The sequence below is a fragment of the Dipodomys merriami genome, unplaced genomic scaffold, assembly GCF_024711535.1.
Source record: "Dipodomys merriami isolate MVZ:Mamm:240054 unplaced genomic scaffold, mDipMer1.0.p SCAF_26, whole genome shotgun sequence".
Taxonomy (NCBI): domain Eukaryota; kingdom Metazoa; phylum Chordata; class Mammalia; order Rodentia; family Heteromyidae; genus Dipodomys; species Dipodomys merriami.
In genome coordinates this window covers 12,082,501-12,095,688 of record NW_027204048.1, presented here as the reverse complement: position 1 = coordinate 12,095,688, position 13,188 = coordinate 12,082,501, and the positions used below count along the sequence as shown (strand labels likewise).

At 40.8% G+C, this 13,188-nt stretch overlaps 2 protein-coding genes across 3 annotated transcripts in view; one reads left to right on the top strand and one right to left on the bottom strand.

The window, feature by feature from the left end:
• The window catches only part of LOC138836973 (zinc-regulated GTPase metalloprotein activator 1A-like), a 43,683-nt gene extending 39,471 nt beyond the window's left edge, over positions 1 to 4,212 (bottom strand). Inside the window, exon 1 of one of the 2 annotated variants that reach the window (XM_070035689.1) lies at positions 3,959 to 4,212. In XM_070035689.1, coding sequence (XP_069891790.1) covers positions 3,959 to 4,112 — 154 coding nt within the window. In that variant the 5' untranslated portion in view covers positions 4,113 to 4,212. The remainder of the gene's footprint in view (positions 1 to 3,958) is intronic. The other variant, XM_070035688.1, reaches the window with a different exon arrangement.
• Positions 4,213 to 4,321: 109 nt separating this feature from the next.
• The window catches only part of Dock8 (dedicator of cytokinesis 8), a 212,812-nt gene continuing 203,945 nt past the window's right edge, over positions 4,322 to 13,188 (top strand). The window contains exon 1 of the mRNA XM_070035686.1: positions 4,322 to 4,337. The gene's annotated coding sequence lies outside the window, so the exon portion shown is untranslated. The remainder of the gene's footprint in view (positions 4,338 to 13,188) is intronic.

Sequence of the window (13,188 nt, the reverse complement as noted above, 5' to 3'; positions counted from 1 at the left end):
TAAAGTATATAATTTATAAAATGAAAAATAGGAGCTGGGTATTTTGTGGATGATGCCTGTAAACCTAGATACTTGGGAGGCTGAGATCTGAGGTCCATGGTTCAAAGCCAGACTGGGCAGAAAAGTCCGTGAGACTCTTACCTCCAATTAAGCCTCAAAAAGCTAGAGGTAGAGCTGTGGCAAAAGTGGTAGAGCACTAGCCTTGAGCACAAAAGCTCTGAGTCAGTGCTCAGGCAGAGTTCAAGGCCCTGGACCAGCTCTCGCGCGCACACACACACACACACACACACACACACACACACACACACACACACACACACACACACACACACACACACACACACACACACACACTCTCGCGCGCACACACACACACACACACACACTCTCGCGCGCACACACACACACACACACACACTCTCGCGCGCACACACACACACACACACACACACACACACACACACACACACACACACACACACACACACACACGGCCAGCTCGCTCATACACACACACAGCAACTCAGGAACCTGAGATCTTAGTATCATAGTTTGAAGCCAACCTGGGCAGAAATGTCCTTGAGACTCTTATCTATAAGTAAGCAGCAAAAACTGGCAAGTAGAGCTATGGCTCAAGTAGTAGAATGCTAGCCTTGAGCAAAAATAGCTCAGGGACAGTGCCCAGGCTCTGAGTTCAAGCCCTTGAATTGGCAAAAGAAAAAAAGAAAAAAAAAAAAAGGAAGTCCCTGTACATGATGATACTGTTTCTAAACTAAAAAGATTTGGTTTATTTCCCTAAATTTTACATAACAAATCTCTGATGTCAACATCCATTAACTAGATACAAATTCAGATAAGTATATGTCAACGAAATGTAGTCAGAGATTGTTTTAAAGCAAACTAAAATGGATTGCATAAAATGTGGGACAGAGGAAGGAAGCATCAACAAATTCATTATTGAGAAAGATAGATCCATAAAGCTACTCTAACTTTATCCAGTAGGTGGCATGTTAAACCTAGTATGTTCATTGCAAGTAGAAGAAAAATATTTATCTTTGAGGCAAACAGTGAAGGTCAAAAGGGAGAAAAGAAAATCTCAAGTGCATAATAGTATAGTTCAATGATATGGACATATCATTATTCTTCTAGGGGTGGTTAGTTGGGCTGTTACCAGTGTTTTACTATTACAGATAGTGCTACTAAATTTTACACATAGCTTGTACTTGCCTGCTGAAATGCATTTGTGAGATTTCTAGGGTATAACAGAAGAGATCTATGGGGTATCAAGGTATTAATACCTTCAACATTTTAGGTAATTTTCCTTTCAAAGTTTGAAGAGTTGACATCTTTTAGAGTGCTTTGGGAAGCTTCAAGCTACAAACATGAGTAAAATGGGACTGATTTAAGTCAAAAGAATGAAGTTCTTAAAATCAGCCGAAGTGTGAGAGGCCTTGAACATGACTGATACGCAGAGAAAAGGCAGTTTAAAAGCTGAAAGAAAGCCAAGAATGTAAGAAAACTAGTAGAAGTACTAGAACTTAATCATCAACCACATTAGGATTAAAAAAAAAGATTAAGAAACAGTTCACATTCATTCAAAAGTACATACTATAGATCAGATTTATGCTGTGTCTTGATGAAAAGTGAACAAGGGAAAGACAAGCTTCTGCTTCTATGGAGCTTACAAATATTTAAGAGTAGCAGGTGGTGGAGAATTTAGATAAATAAGGAAGAGATTATGTCATAGGACAACCAGAGATATACAAGTGCTAGAGTAAACCTAAGAGGGACATCTAGCCAGCTGGTTGGTTGGTTGGTTGGTTGTGGAGCTTGAACTCAGGGATGAGGCGCTGTCCCTGAGCTTTTTTACTCAAGGCTAGAACTCTACCACTTTAAGCCATAGCGCCTCATCTGGTTTTTGGTAGTTGACTGGAGAAAGAAAGTTTCACACACTTTCCTGCCAGACTGGATATGAAAGGTGATCCTCAGATGTCAGTATCCTGAGTAGCTAGGATTACAGACACCAACCACCAGTGCCCAGCTTTTGATTTTGAGATAGGGTCTCACTAACTTTACCCAAGATGGACTGAACTCAAGATCCTCCTGGTTCTACTACCTCCCAAGTAAATGAGATTCCAGAAATTCACAACATGATCAAAATTTGCTTAATTTTAACATGAGTTCAATGTGCTCAGATATGATTTGGCAGGCATGAGAAGTTGACAAAAAGCCATGCTAAATGCTCCTGCTCCATACAATTCAAGTTATGATATTTCACTGGGGGGCAGGGGACAGGGACACGAGGGAAAAACTGAGAGAAAGCAAGGGAAGAGGTAACACTGTTCAGAAAGAAATGCACTCATTTCCTGACGTACTTAACTGTAACACCTCTGTATATCACCTTTACAACAATAAAAAAAAATTCCATTTTTGTCCAAGTGGAAGCCACTAGAGGATGAGACATAGCCTAACATTTATAAAACTGATTGGTGCTAACATACAGAGTGGCTAAATGATTCAAGATTATAGTAGGAGGAAATACTGAGTATTTCAGGACATTGGGATCACAGAAGTAGAAGGATTTGAGAAGACAGTAATGTATAAAATGTTGAATGTATTGACATGTCTGAAGGACATCAAAATAGAAGCTATAGGGCTGTGAAGCTAAAGATTGGATGGGCAGAAGGAGAAGCTAGAGGAAGTCAAAAAAATCAGAAGAAAAATTTAATAGAAGCCCATGGAACAGTGTTTCTAATGTTTCAAAGGGATAAAATGCTTAAGAAGAACTATCCATAGGAGGTTGCTGGCTTTAGTTATCTGCCAATTAGCTTTGTCGTCCTGTAGCCCTCAATACAGAGCTTCAGACCTTTATTTCCAAGAGTCTACTGACCAACAGGGAGTAAAGGGGGAAGGCCAAAGGCACAAGTCTGCAGTATACTTTTCTGCTCAAATTTGCTCACTTTCTCAGTACTGAATAACCTCTGAGGAAGTGGCACTGTGGCTCAAGTGGTAGAGCGTTAGCCTTAAGCTGAAGAGCTCAGGGACAGTTTCCAGGCCCAGAGGTCAAGCCCCACAACCAAAAAAAAAGAAAAAAAGAAAAAAAAAGAATATCAGTAATTTCTTATTTTCATGTAAAAGGCCATCAGGAATCCCAATCCCTGTTTGTCTCTAGCAGTATCTAGGAATAATATTCTTTTCTTTTAACTTTTTTCCATATTTCAATATAATCATGTGCATATCTGGCCCTCCTTTAACTGTAATTTCTCAAACGTTTCCAAGGAAAAATAAACGCATCGGCTAGCCTTTAGGAACTTGTACAAAGTTCACAAACCTAAGCTTTAAATCTCTGAACATTCCTGAACCTCCTCAGTTTCAGAAAGGCTCGGAGGACATTCTCATCCTCCCCTGCCCCACCACCACTCAATGCTTTGCCGGAAAAAAAAAGTTTGAGATAGGAGTATATATTGCTCAGAAAAAGCTTGAAGAGTTTAGGCCCTGGGAAAGTGAGCTCTACGGAGGAATGTGTTCCACTCCCCCTCTCCCCCAACACCCCAAATGTCAGGTTCTAGTGAGAGATGTCCCCACAATCGTCAGGCACGGTACAGCTAGGACGTCCTTGAATGGCAATAGACTTTTTTTTAACAGGTGTTTTCTGACTCGTGTTACAGCTGCAGCTCAGACAGGTGACTGGTAATTATTTCCATCTCTGAGTAAATCACCTTCAAAAGGGTAAAATGACTTGTTAGAATTCACACGATCATTGGGGCGGGGGGGGGGGAGAATCTAGGCTCCACAATTCGAGGTAACTCTTCATCTCATGTGAGAAATGGAGGAGACTTGCGCTCTGGGTCAGGGGGCCCAGGTGCCAACACAGAAGGGACTCCACCCCCCCCCCCGCCCGGCCCCACGCCCCAAACCCCAGGGCCTACGACGGTGTCTCCCCGGGATGGTGAATTACCCAAATACCCGGTGATAATCGTCACCGGAATCTTAACGCCAAGGCCAGGCTTCTCCTCCGCCTCTGTTGTCTTCGCCTCAATGGGGACCAATTCCGGACAATCCTCCGCATACTCTTCTTCCTCCTCTCCCACCGTAACGTTACCCGGTAACATCGCGGCCCGCAGCCACACGGCGCGCACGCCGCCCGAGCGGGAGGAGGACCAAATCACACAACTCCAGCTCCGGACGTCCAGCGCGCCGCGCCAGGCCGCGGTGCGGCGTCATCACACCGCGACGAGAAGCCACTCTCCGTCCCGCCCCCCGTTACCTGGGCTCTTAGCAGAGGACCCGCCCTCCCTTAGCCACACCCCTAGGAGGAAGATGAACACGCCCCCCACGTGAGTAGACACGCCCCCTGGGGGCGTGGTCGCTGGGCCTTACCCCTCCAAGGCTGTCATCACAGGCTCTAGCAGCCTTAGTAGCTTGTACAACTTGGGGCGGCTTGATTTAAACAGTTGCCACGACACATAGACTTTAACACCTTGATATTTTTTACGATCTGACTTAAATTATTTTAATGCATAGGATAAAGAACGTAAGATTATGATAATAGAATGCTGATTATAGATTTTCTACCTTATGGATAATTTTTTCCTCTTTATGTGTTTTATAAACGCAAATTTTTAACAGTGTGCATGAATTAGTTTGATCTAACTTATTTCTTTGGACATCAAGTAATATGATTTCACTGACCATCTATGCCGGATCGTGATACTGTCTTATCACTAACGCACAGGAAGCCCACATTTATATTTATGATGAGCCCCATTGACCTCATCCCTAACTCAAGAGCATTATGTGCCTCTCCTGTATTTCCGCATAAAATTGATTCCCCTAAGTTACTAACTATAATCATGAATTGGTTTGGTATTTCCCTATCACACCTCTTTCTTCTCCTCCTCCTCCTCCTTCTCCCTCTCTTTCTCCTTCTTCTCCTCCTCTTCATGTCCCTTCTCCTCCTCTTCCTCTTCCCCCTCCATTGAGACAAGCTCTTGTTCTGTAACTGATGTTCCTCCTATCTCAGCCTTCCTCATGCTGAGATTACATATGTATCACTATGCTTCAAACAGGTCTTGCTTTTATAAACTAAACAGGTATAAATACTTTTCTTGGTGTATGTGTGATCAGGTTCTCCTTTGAAGTCTCTGTGAGAGTAGAATTGCTGGGGCTCATATAATGCAAATCTTACAGTTTTCAAGAACAGTCACAATTATTTTTTTTCAAACTGTACAATTTCAAACATTTTCTCTCAGTATATAATATCCTATTGATTTAAATGTTAATATTAGCAGCTGTTAACTTTTTAAGCAATAAAGTAATACTATATTATGGTCTTCATTTGCATTTCCTCAATTATGAACAAGGTTGAGTACCTCTTTGTACTGGTGACATTTAATTCTTAGAATAGCTCTAAGAAGTATTATTCTACTTTTCCACATAAAGCACAGAGAGGTTAAATTATTGGGTCCAGATAGGTCATGCAACCTATCTAATGCAAATACTGTATTGTTTACAACTGCCAGTTGAATAGTGGTTGATATCTTCCTACCTTCTCTAAATTTCCACATGAAGTATTCTATTCATTCCATCTGTCCTACATGTGTGAATATATGTCTTGTAACTATTCCTTGGCATAACACACCTATGGTAGGACCCAAAATATAAATTTACAAATAAATTTATTGTTATAGTCACATATGCATTTGGCCTGAAAAGTCAGGAGGGGAAAGCTCTACCAGCTGTGACAACGTAATCATAATCTACCTAAGGAAAACTAAGGTCAATACATGGTGCCTGAGGATCCAGGTCACTTTACTATAGGAGAAAAACTGGATGGAAACCCTCAAATAAGAAAGTCAGAAATTCCATGGAATAGTGGATCTTGTGGAGTAACTGCATTGCACCCACTCACATTGCATTTTTCACAAGTGACCCTTCTATACTGTTGCTGACTGAACAGAAGCGATTACAGACCCGACAACCTCCTTCACGTCATTTTCAAGTAAATTCTTGTAGATTCCATTACATGGCTCAGCCCAAAGTGCTAAACTAAAATGTCTTACATAATGCTGAATGAAGAAAGCATTCACAAAGACCATGTACTATATGATTCTATGTATATAAAATGTCTAGAATAAGAAAATCTGTAGACAAAAAAAACTGGCTAGTGGCTGTCAGTGGTTGGGGGTTCAGGAGTGACTGCTAATGTGTACCATGATCGTTCAGTGGAGACAGTAATGAGAATATTCTAAAACTGACTACATTAAATTTAGTGAATATACTAAAAATCATCGGATTGTACACATTCAATTGGTATGAATTTTATCTCAATAAAACTTTTTTAAGTTAAAGGCTCATCTGTGTATTCAAATATTAAGATGCCTGTGCTTTGTACTGAATTGCTGGAGAAATCTAAAAAAAAAAAAAGATAAAGTCAGATAGCAAGTATTTAAAGCTTTACAGGCCAAAAAGCAGATTTGAGGCCACTGTATCAGTCAATAATAAGAGAGAGGAAGTTTCTACAAAGTTTTTAATTTGAGAGGTTTTTGGTATAGCTCAGTGTTAGAGCACTCACCTAACATATTCAAGGTCCTGGATTCAGTCTAAGAACTACAAACTAATAAATTTAAAATACAAGTTTGAATTTTAAATTTCACCTATCTTTACATATCAGGAAATGATTTGTCAGCCAGCTGCTGATGGCTCATACCTGTAATTCTAACAACTGGAGGCTGAGAACTAAGGATCTCAGTTTGAAGCCAGTTGAGCACTCAAGCAGAACAGTCTGTGAGATTCTTATCTCCAATTAAGCACCAAAAAAATCTGAAGTGGTTCTGTGACTCAAGTACTGCTAGCCTTGAGCACAAAAGCTCAGGGACAACCCCCAGACCCTGGACCAGTGTGTGCACACACATACACACACACACACACACACACACACACACACACACACACAGAGTCAAATTTTTTGTCTATTGCAAATGTAAAAACGATTCTTAGCTTACTGAAAAAAAAAAGGTAGCAGACCATAGTTTCAATAGTTTGCCAACTCCTGATGTAAGCTAATGGATGTTTACTTTCTTTTTTTCTTTTCTTTGTTGGTCATGGGGCTTGAACTCTGGGCCTGGCCACTGTCCCTCAGCTCTTCAACTCAAGGCTAGCACTCTACTACGTGAGCCACAGCGTCACTTCCAGTTTTCTGGTGGTTTATTGGAGATCAGAGTCTTAAAGACTTTCCTGCTGGGACTGGCTTTGAACCATGATCCTCAGATCTCAGCCTCCTGAGTAGCTAGGATTACAGGCGTGACCTACCTGCACCTGGCTAAAGTGATGTGTTTTTAAATGAGCTAAAAAAAACAGATTGCAAACGTGGATTCTCACTATCAGTTTGTAAAGTATTTACCAGTAAAGCAATTCTTTGCCCTAAAGTTGTAGACACTATAATTTCCATCACAGAGGAAGGTCTGAAGCTCTAAAGTTTAAACTAGACTTCTGAGTGTACTGGGCCTGGGAGAAACCTGTATTAACCGTCACTTGCATTGTAGTGAGAACCACGCAGGGCAGTAAGCTCTCAAGTTGTCTAGATTCCTATTAACTCAGCCCTGTGACCATAATCTGCCTTCTGTCCTTGGGCATTATTTCTTCCTTTTCTTTGTTGAATGTTAGTTACTGGGAGAAAGAGTAAGGACTAGAGCTTTATCTAAATCAGAGAAAAGCCAAAATGAATGCTAACTTGGTTTTGTTTTCTTCTCTCACTTTTGCAACTTCCTACAAAGGCAAAAAAAAGCATCAGTGGTCAGCAACAGCTACAGGCTTAGAGAAAGAAAAAGGAAACTGAGGGTTTCTAAATTAACCCAGTTCCTCTTGTCTAGCTGCGGCAAAGAAATAAAGTACTTTTTAAACACCAGTGTTCATATACACTTATGCATATACTGAATGCATATACACTTAGGGGAAAGTATATACACTTATACACTTATCTGAAAGTTCTGAAGTGAATGGCTTTTATTCTTATGACTGTTTTGGTTAAGATGGAGTAGCAATAGTGTAGTCCTGCATTAAGATATACAATCTCCTTAAGGATATAAAATAAAACTTTCTAGATTAGAGGTGAGGCTAAAGTGGTAGAGTGCTTCCCTAACTAACATGAAGTCCTGAGTACAGCCTCCAGTTCAATAGTAATAATAATAATAATAATCTTTCTCCATAACATTGGCAGATAAAATAAATACATTTCCAAGATTTACAGTAGTATTGTGTAGAGAGCTGCGAGAGGCCGCACCTGGAAGATGGCGCCGGCTTCCGCCCTCCGCCTTCCCGATGGCGAGTGCTCTCTGTGGTAAACAACTCCTTATATGGCTAAGGCAAAGAATCTGGCTTGCTTCCGCGCACCTGAACCTATTGGTGGTTCCCACGTGGTGTATCAGGGTTGGCTACCCAGCGGGTACTTAAGGCTGTGGGGAATTCTCCCCAGGGTTGGGGTCAGAAGATTACTCAAAGGTCCTGAATAAACTGCAGAGAGAAGAGTCCGATGTCGTGTCTTCCTTGCTGGTCGAGGCGGTAGCGACAGTATTGTTCAAGTCTACTGCCTTTTTTCTATTTTGTTGGGTGGTATTGGGGTGTTGAACTCAGGACCTCACTTGGTAGGCAGGTACTCTATCACTTGAGCCATATCCCCTTCCCTGAATCTATTATCTTGTGGTGATTAAACCATGCTAACAATATGGCTTCGTTTATTATAATCCAGCCACTTCTTCCAGTCAACTTCTCACCAAAAAAAATTTTTAAGGGGTAGAGTGATAAAGCACTTGCCTAACAAGAGCAATACCTTGAGTTTTCAACCCTAGTACCTCCAAAAAAGAAATGAAAAGACTATTGAAATCTCATAGGCTGATGAAGTCAAGTGGTACATTCTTGTCTTTAAAATATGCTATGAAGCAAGGAATAGGGGTTGAGCAAACCAAAAAATTATGATGCAGTGAATTATGTTGTAATTTGGTCAGTCGTGGGGCCTGAACTCTGGGCCTGGGCACTGTCCCTCAGCGCTTTAGCTGAAGGTGATCACTTGAGCCACAGAGCTACTTCCAACTTCCAGGTTTTCTAGTGGTTAATTAAGAGTGTCATGGACTTTCCTGCTCAGGCTGACGTTGAACCACGATCCTCAGATCTCAGCCTCCTGAGTAGCTAAGATTACAGGCGTGAGCCACCTGCGCCTGGCATATTGTAATTCTTTAGGAGGCCAAATAGTATTCTGTTGTGGATAGAACATTTAAACTGACATTTGTGGCCTTAAGTTTTACTTTCTAATTTTTATAGGCTTAGAGAAGTATGCTCCAAAATCCACAAGCAGCTGCTTATCATTTTGTAAATTAAAAAAATGGAAGAACATCTCTATTCTTTCTTCCTCTTACTATTTCCCAAATATTCCTGAAAGAATGTATACTAAGGACTAGAGGCATGGCTCAGAAGTATTGCACCAGCCTGTCAAGCAAGGGCCCCTGAGCTCAATCCACAATACCACAGGGGGAAAAAGTTAGTTGCATTTAACTAAAATAACATACTCTACGCAAAAGCAAAGTCTTCCTGACTGTAAGACCAGAGCTTTTGAGTTCTGGGTCTTGTCCATCACTTTGTTATTACTGTGTAGTCCTTTTATGTTGCTGCCCACAACACCTAAGTCTAGATAACTTACAAAGAATAGAAATGTATCCCTCAGTTCTGGAGACCAAGACATCCAAGATCAACTCATTGGCAGGATCCGTGTCTGAGGAAGGGTTAATTTCTGCTTCCAAGATATTGCCTTCAAGGTTGTGTCCTCCAAGAGAAGGTAAATATATCATTACCTGGCAGAAAGAAAAAGATGTGCAGCTCCATGCACATTCTTATTATTCCCATCCATGAGGTCTTAATCACCTCCCCCAAGACTTTATCTCTTACTAGGATCACATTGATGATTACATTTCAACATACAAATTTGGGAGACTCATTCAGACCTTAGCAGTCACCAAACTTTTATAGAGTAAATTCATGGATTCTCTCCTTGAATTCCCTTTCCTCTTTTTTTTTTCTGCCTCTGGGGCTTCAATTCATGGTCTTACATTCGCACTTGGCTTTTTTGCTCAAAGATAGCACTTTATCATTTGAGCCGTAGCTCAACTTCTGGCTTTTTCCTGGTTAATTGGAGAGTAGAATATTGTGGACTTTTCTACCTGGGCTGGCTTTAAACCACAATCCTCAATTCTTAGCCTCCTGCACAGCTAACATTACAGGTGTGAGCCATTAGCACCTGGCAATTTAACGTATTTTAACTGAGACAGACATGCTGTTTAGAATAAGCACATTATAACAGCAACAAACATACCTGAACCTCTGGCCAACTGGCCATTGCATTTGATGGTGCATTTTGATGATTTTGAGGGCACAAAATTGTAGACACTCCATTGCACTTTGAGTATAAAATTTCTTGGGTTAATAAGATTCAACCTTGGGCTGGGAAGGTGGCTCAGTGGTAGAGTTCTTGCCTTGCATGCATGAGGCCCTGGGTTTGATTCCTCAGCACCACATAAGCAAAAAGAAAAAAGCCAGAAGTGGCGCTGTGGCTCAAGTGGTAGAGCGCTAGCCTTGAGCTGAAGAGCTGAGGGACAGCGCTTAGGCCGAGTTCAGGCCCCATGACCAGACCCAAAAATAAATAAATAAATAAGATTCAACCTTTCAAGGTTGAATCAAGTACCACTGTAACCTATAATTTACCTGTCAGTATTAAGACAAGTTGAATCAAAATTGTAGATTTAAAACACAAGACAAAGCTGGATATTTGTGGTTCATGCCTATAATTCTAGTTACTCAGGAAGCTGAGATTTGGATGATCCCAAATTGAATAAAACCAACTCAGGCAGAAAAATCTCTGAGACTCCATCTTCAAAAGAACTAGTAAAAAGTCAGTCTGGTGGTGTGACTCAAGTGGTAGAGTGCCAGCCAAGAGAGCAAGAGGTCCTGATCTCTCTCTGATATTATATGATATTAATATGTGAATATATTAATGATATACATGTTATACATATTATATGTGTGATTTGTTTACAGATATATAATAACTTATACAATTTTTACTTTTCACTTTGCAACTATTTCATTTTGAAAGTTACAAAGATAGTTGAAATTTCTACATTTCCACCATAAACTGCACTATTATTAAAGGCAGATGACACTGTCAATCTGTAGACTTCATTTTAAATTACTAATTGTCTCACTAAAGGAACCATCCAGGAACCATACTTTGTTCAGTTATCACAGCTCAGTTTGCTTTAATCAAAGACATTGCTCAGTCTTTGTCTTTTTGGGGGGAGGGAGGGCATTCTGGAGCTTGAACTCAGGGCCTAGACTGTCCCTGAGCCTCTGTGCTCAAGGCTAGTTCTCCACCCCTTGCGCCACATCGCCACTTCCAGTCTTTCCTTTTTAAGATCTTAACTCTCATGACTCTTGAAGAGTAATTTGGAGACTCTGCCCACCTGAGTCTGTCTTATTAAATTTCCTCATGATTAGATTTGAATGACACATTTCTTGGCAAGGATATCACAAAATGCTGTCTCTGCTCTCTATGTTGTCTTAGCAGCTACCTGAAATCCCTTTACTGACTCACATGATTAAAATAGTGTTTGGCAAGTGTCTCCACCATAAAGTTACTGTTTCTCCATTGCAGTTAATAAGTGTCTCATGGAGAGATACTTTGAACCTATGCAAATATGTTGCTTTCCCCACCTCCTACGGTTAACTGAACCAGGGCCTCTTGCATGCCAAGCAAGCTCTCTACCTTTGGGCAGCATCCAGAGCCCTTTTTGTTTTGTTTTGTTTTGTTTTGTTCTGTTTTTTAACTTTAGAAAGAAAAATGTATTCAGATGATACAATGACCATGTCACTGTTAGGCCTAACTTATCCTTTCCTGAGTGGTATGACAGATATGACAAAACACTAGTTGCTTTCAATGCTTTTACACTATTTTCTTCCAGTTAAGATAACTTAAGGAGAGTTTTAAATGCCAAGGGCGGGGGGAATGGAACAATAAAAGCAATAAAACCTTTTCCTCTGTGTACAGACATTTTACATCTTACTTTCTTTAGAATATCCATCTGGAACTTTCCAGTCAAAACAATCACACATTCCTTTTGAATTCTTACAGTAAGGATTGAACATAATTGTGAAACACATTTCTTTCTCCAATTTTTTTCTTATCGTACTTTAGGTGACTAATTTGATCACATATCCTGCTTTTTTTTGGGGGGGGGGGTGGAGGAGTAGGGAAGAGGTGACCTTGGGGCTTTGCAGTTGGTGGGCTAATAGTCTACCACTCAAACCATACCTCTAGCCTCCAACTTGCTTTTTAAAATTACACCTTTATAAATGGGCATCCGTTGTTCATGCCTATAATCCTAGCTACCCAGGAAGCTATGATCTAAGGATCTAGGTTCAAAGCTAGCCCAGGTAGGCAAATTCAAGACACTCTCATCTTAACCAGAAAATGCCAGAAGTAGAAGCATGGTTCAAGTAGTAGAGCACTAGGCTTCAATGAAAAAGTCAAGTGAAACCCAGGCCTAACACACTACACACACACACACACACACACACACACACACACACACACACACACACACACACACACACTACAGCTTTATTAAGGCATAACTTAAATACTATAAATGTATAGTTCAGTGAGTTTTAATACATATATACAGTTGTACAAAAATCCCCGCAATCTAGTTTTAGAACATTGCCATTATTCACAAAAGTTGCTTAGTGTTCCTTTTGTTTGTTTTTATTTTTTATTTTTTTGTGACAGTCCTTAGTCTTCAACCCAGGGCACGGGTGCTGTCCTTGAGCTTTTTTTGCTCAAGGCTAGTGCTCTACCACTTGAGCTAAGTTCCACTTCTGTTTTGTTTTGTGTCCTGTTTTTTTGTGTGTGTGTGTGGGGGGGGGATTTGGTGGTTAATTGGAAATAAGACTTTCATTCCTGCCCAGGCTGACTTTGAATTGTGATCTTCAGCTCTCAGCCTCCTGACTACACAGGATTCCCACCATGAGCCATTGTCACCCAGTGTTGCCCCCCCCCATCCCCTTTACCCCCCCCCAACCCCTGCCATGTCTCTTTTCTTCTAGGAAACCACTCATCTGTCTTTTGTCTTTATTTACATGACA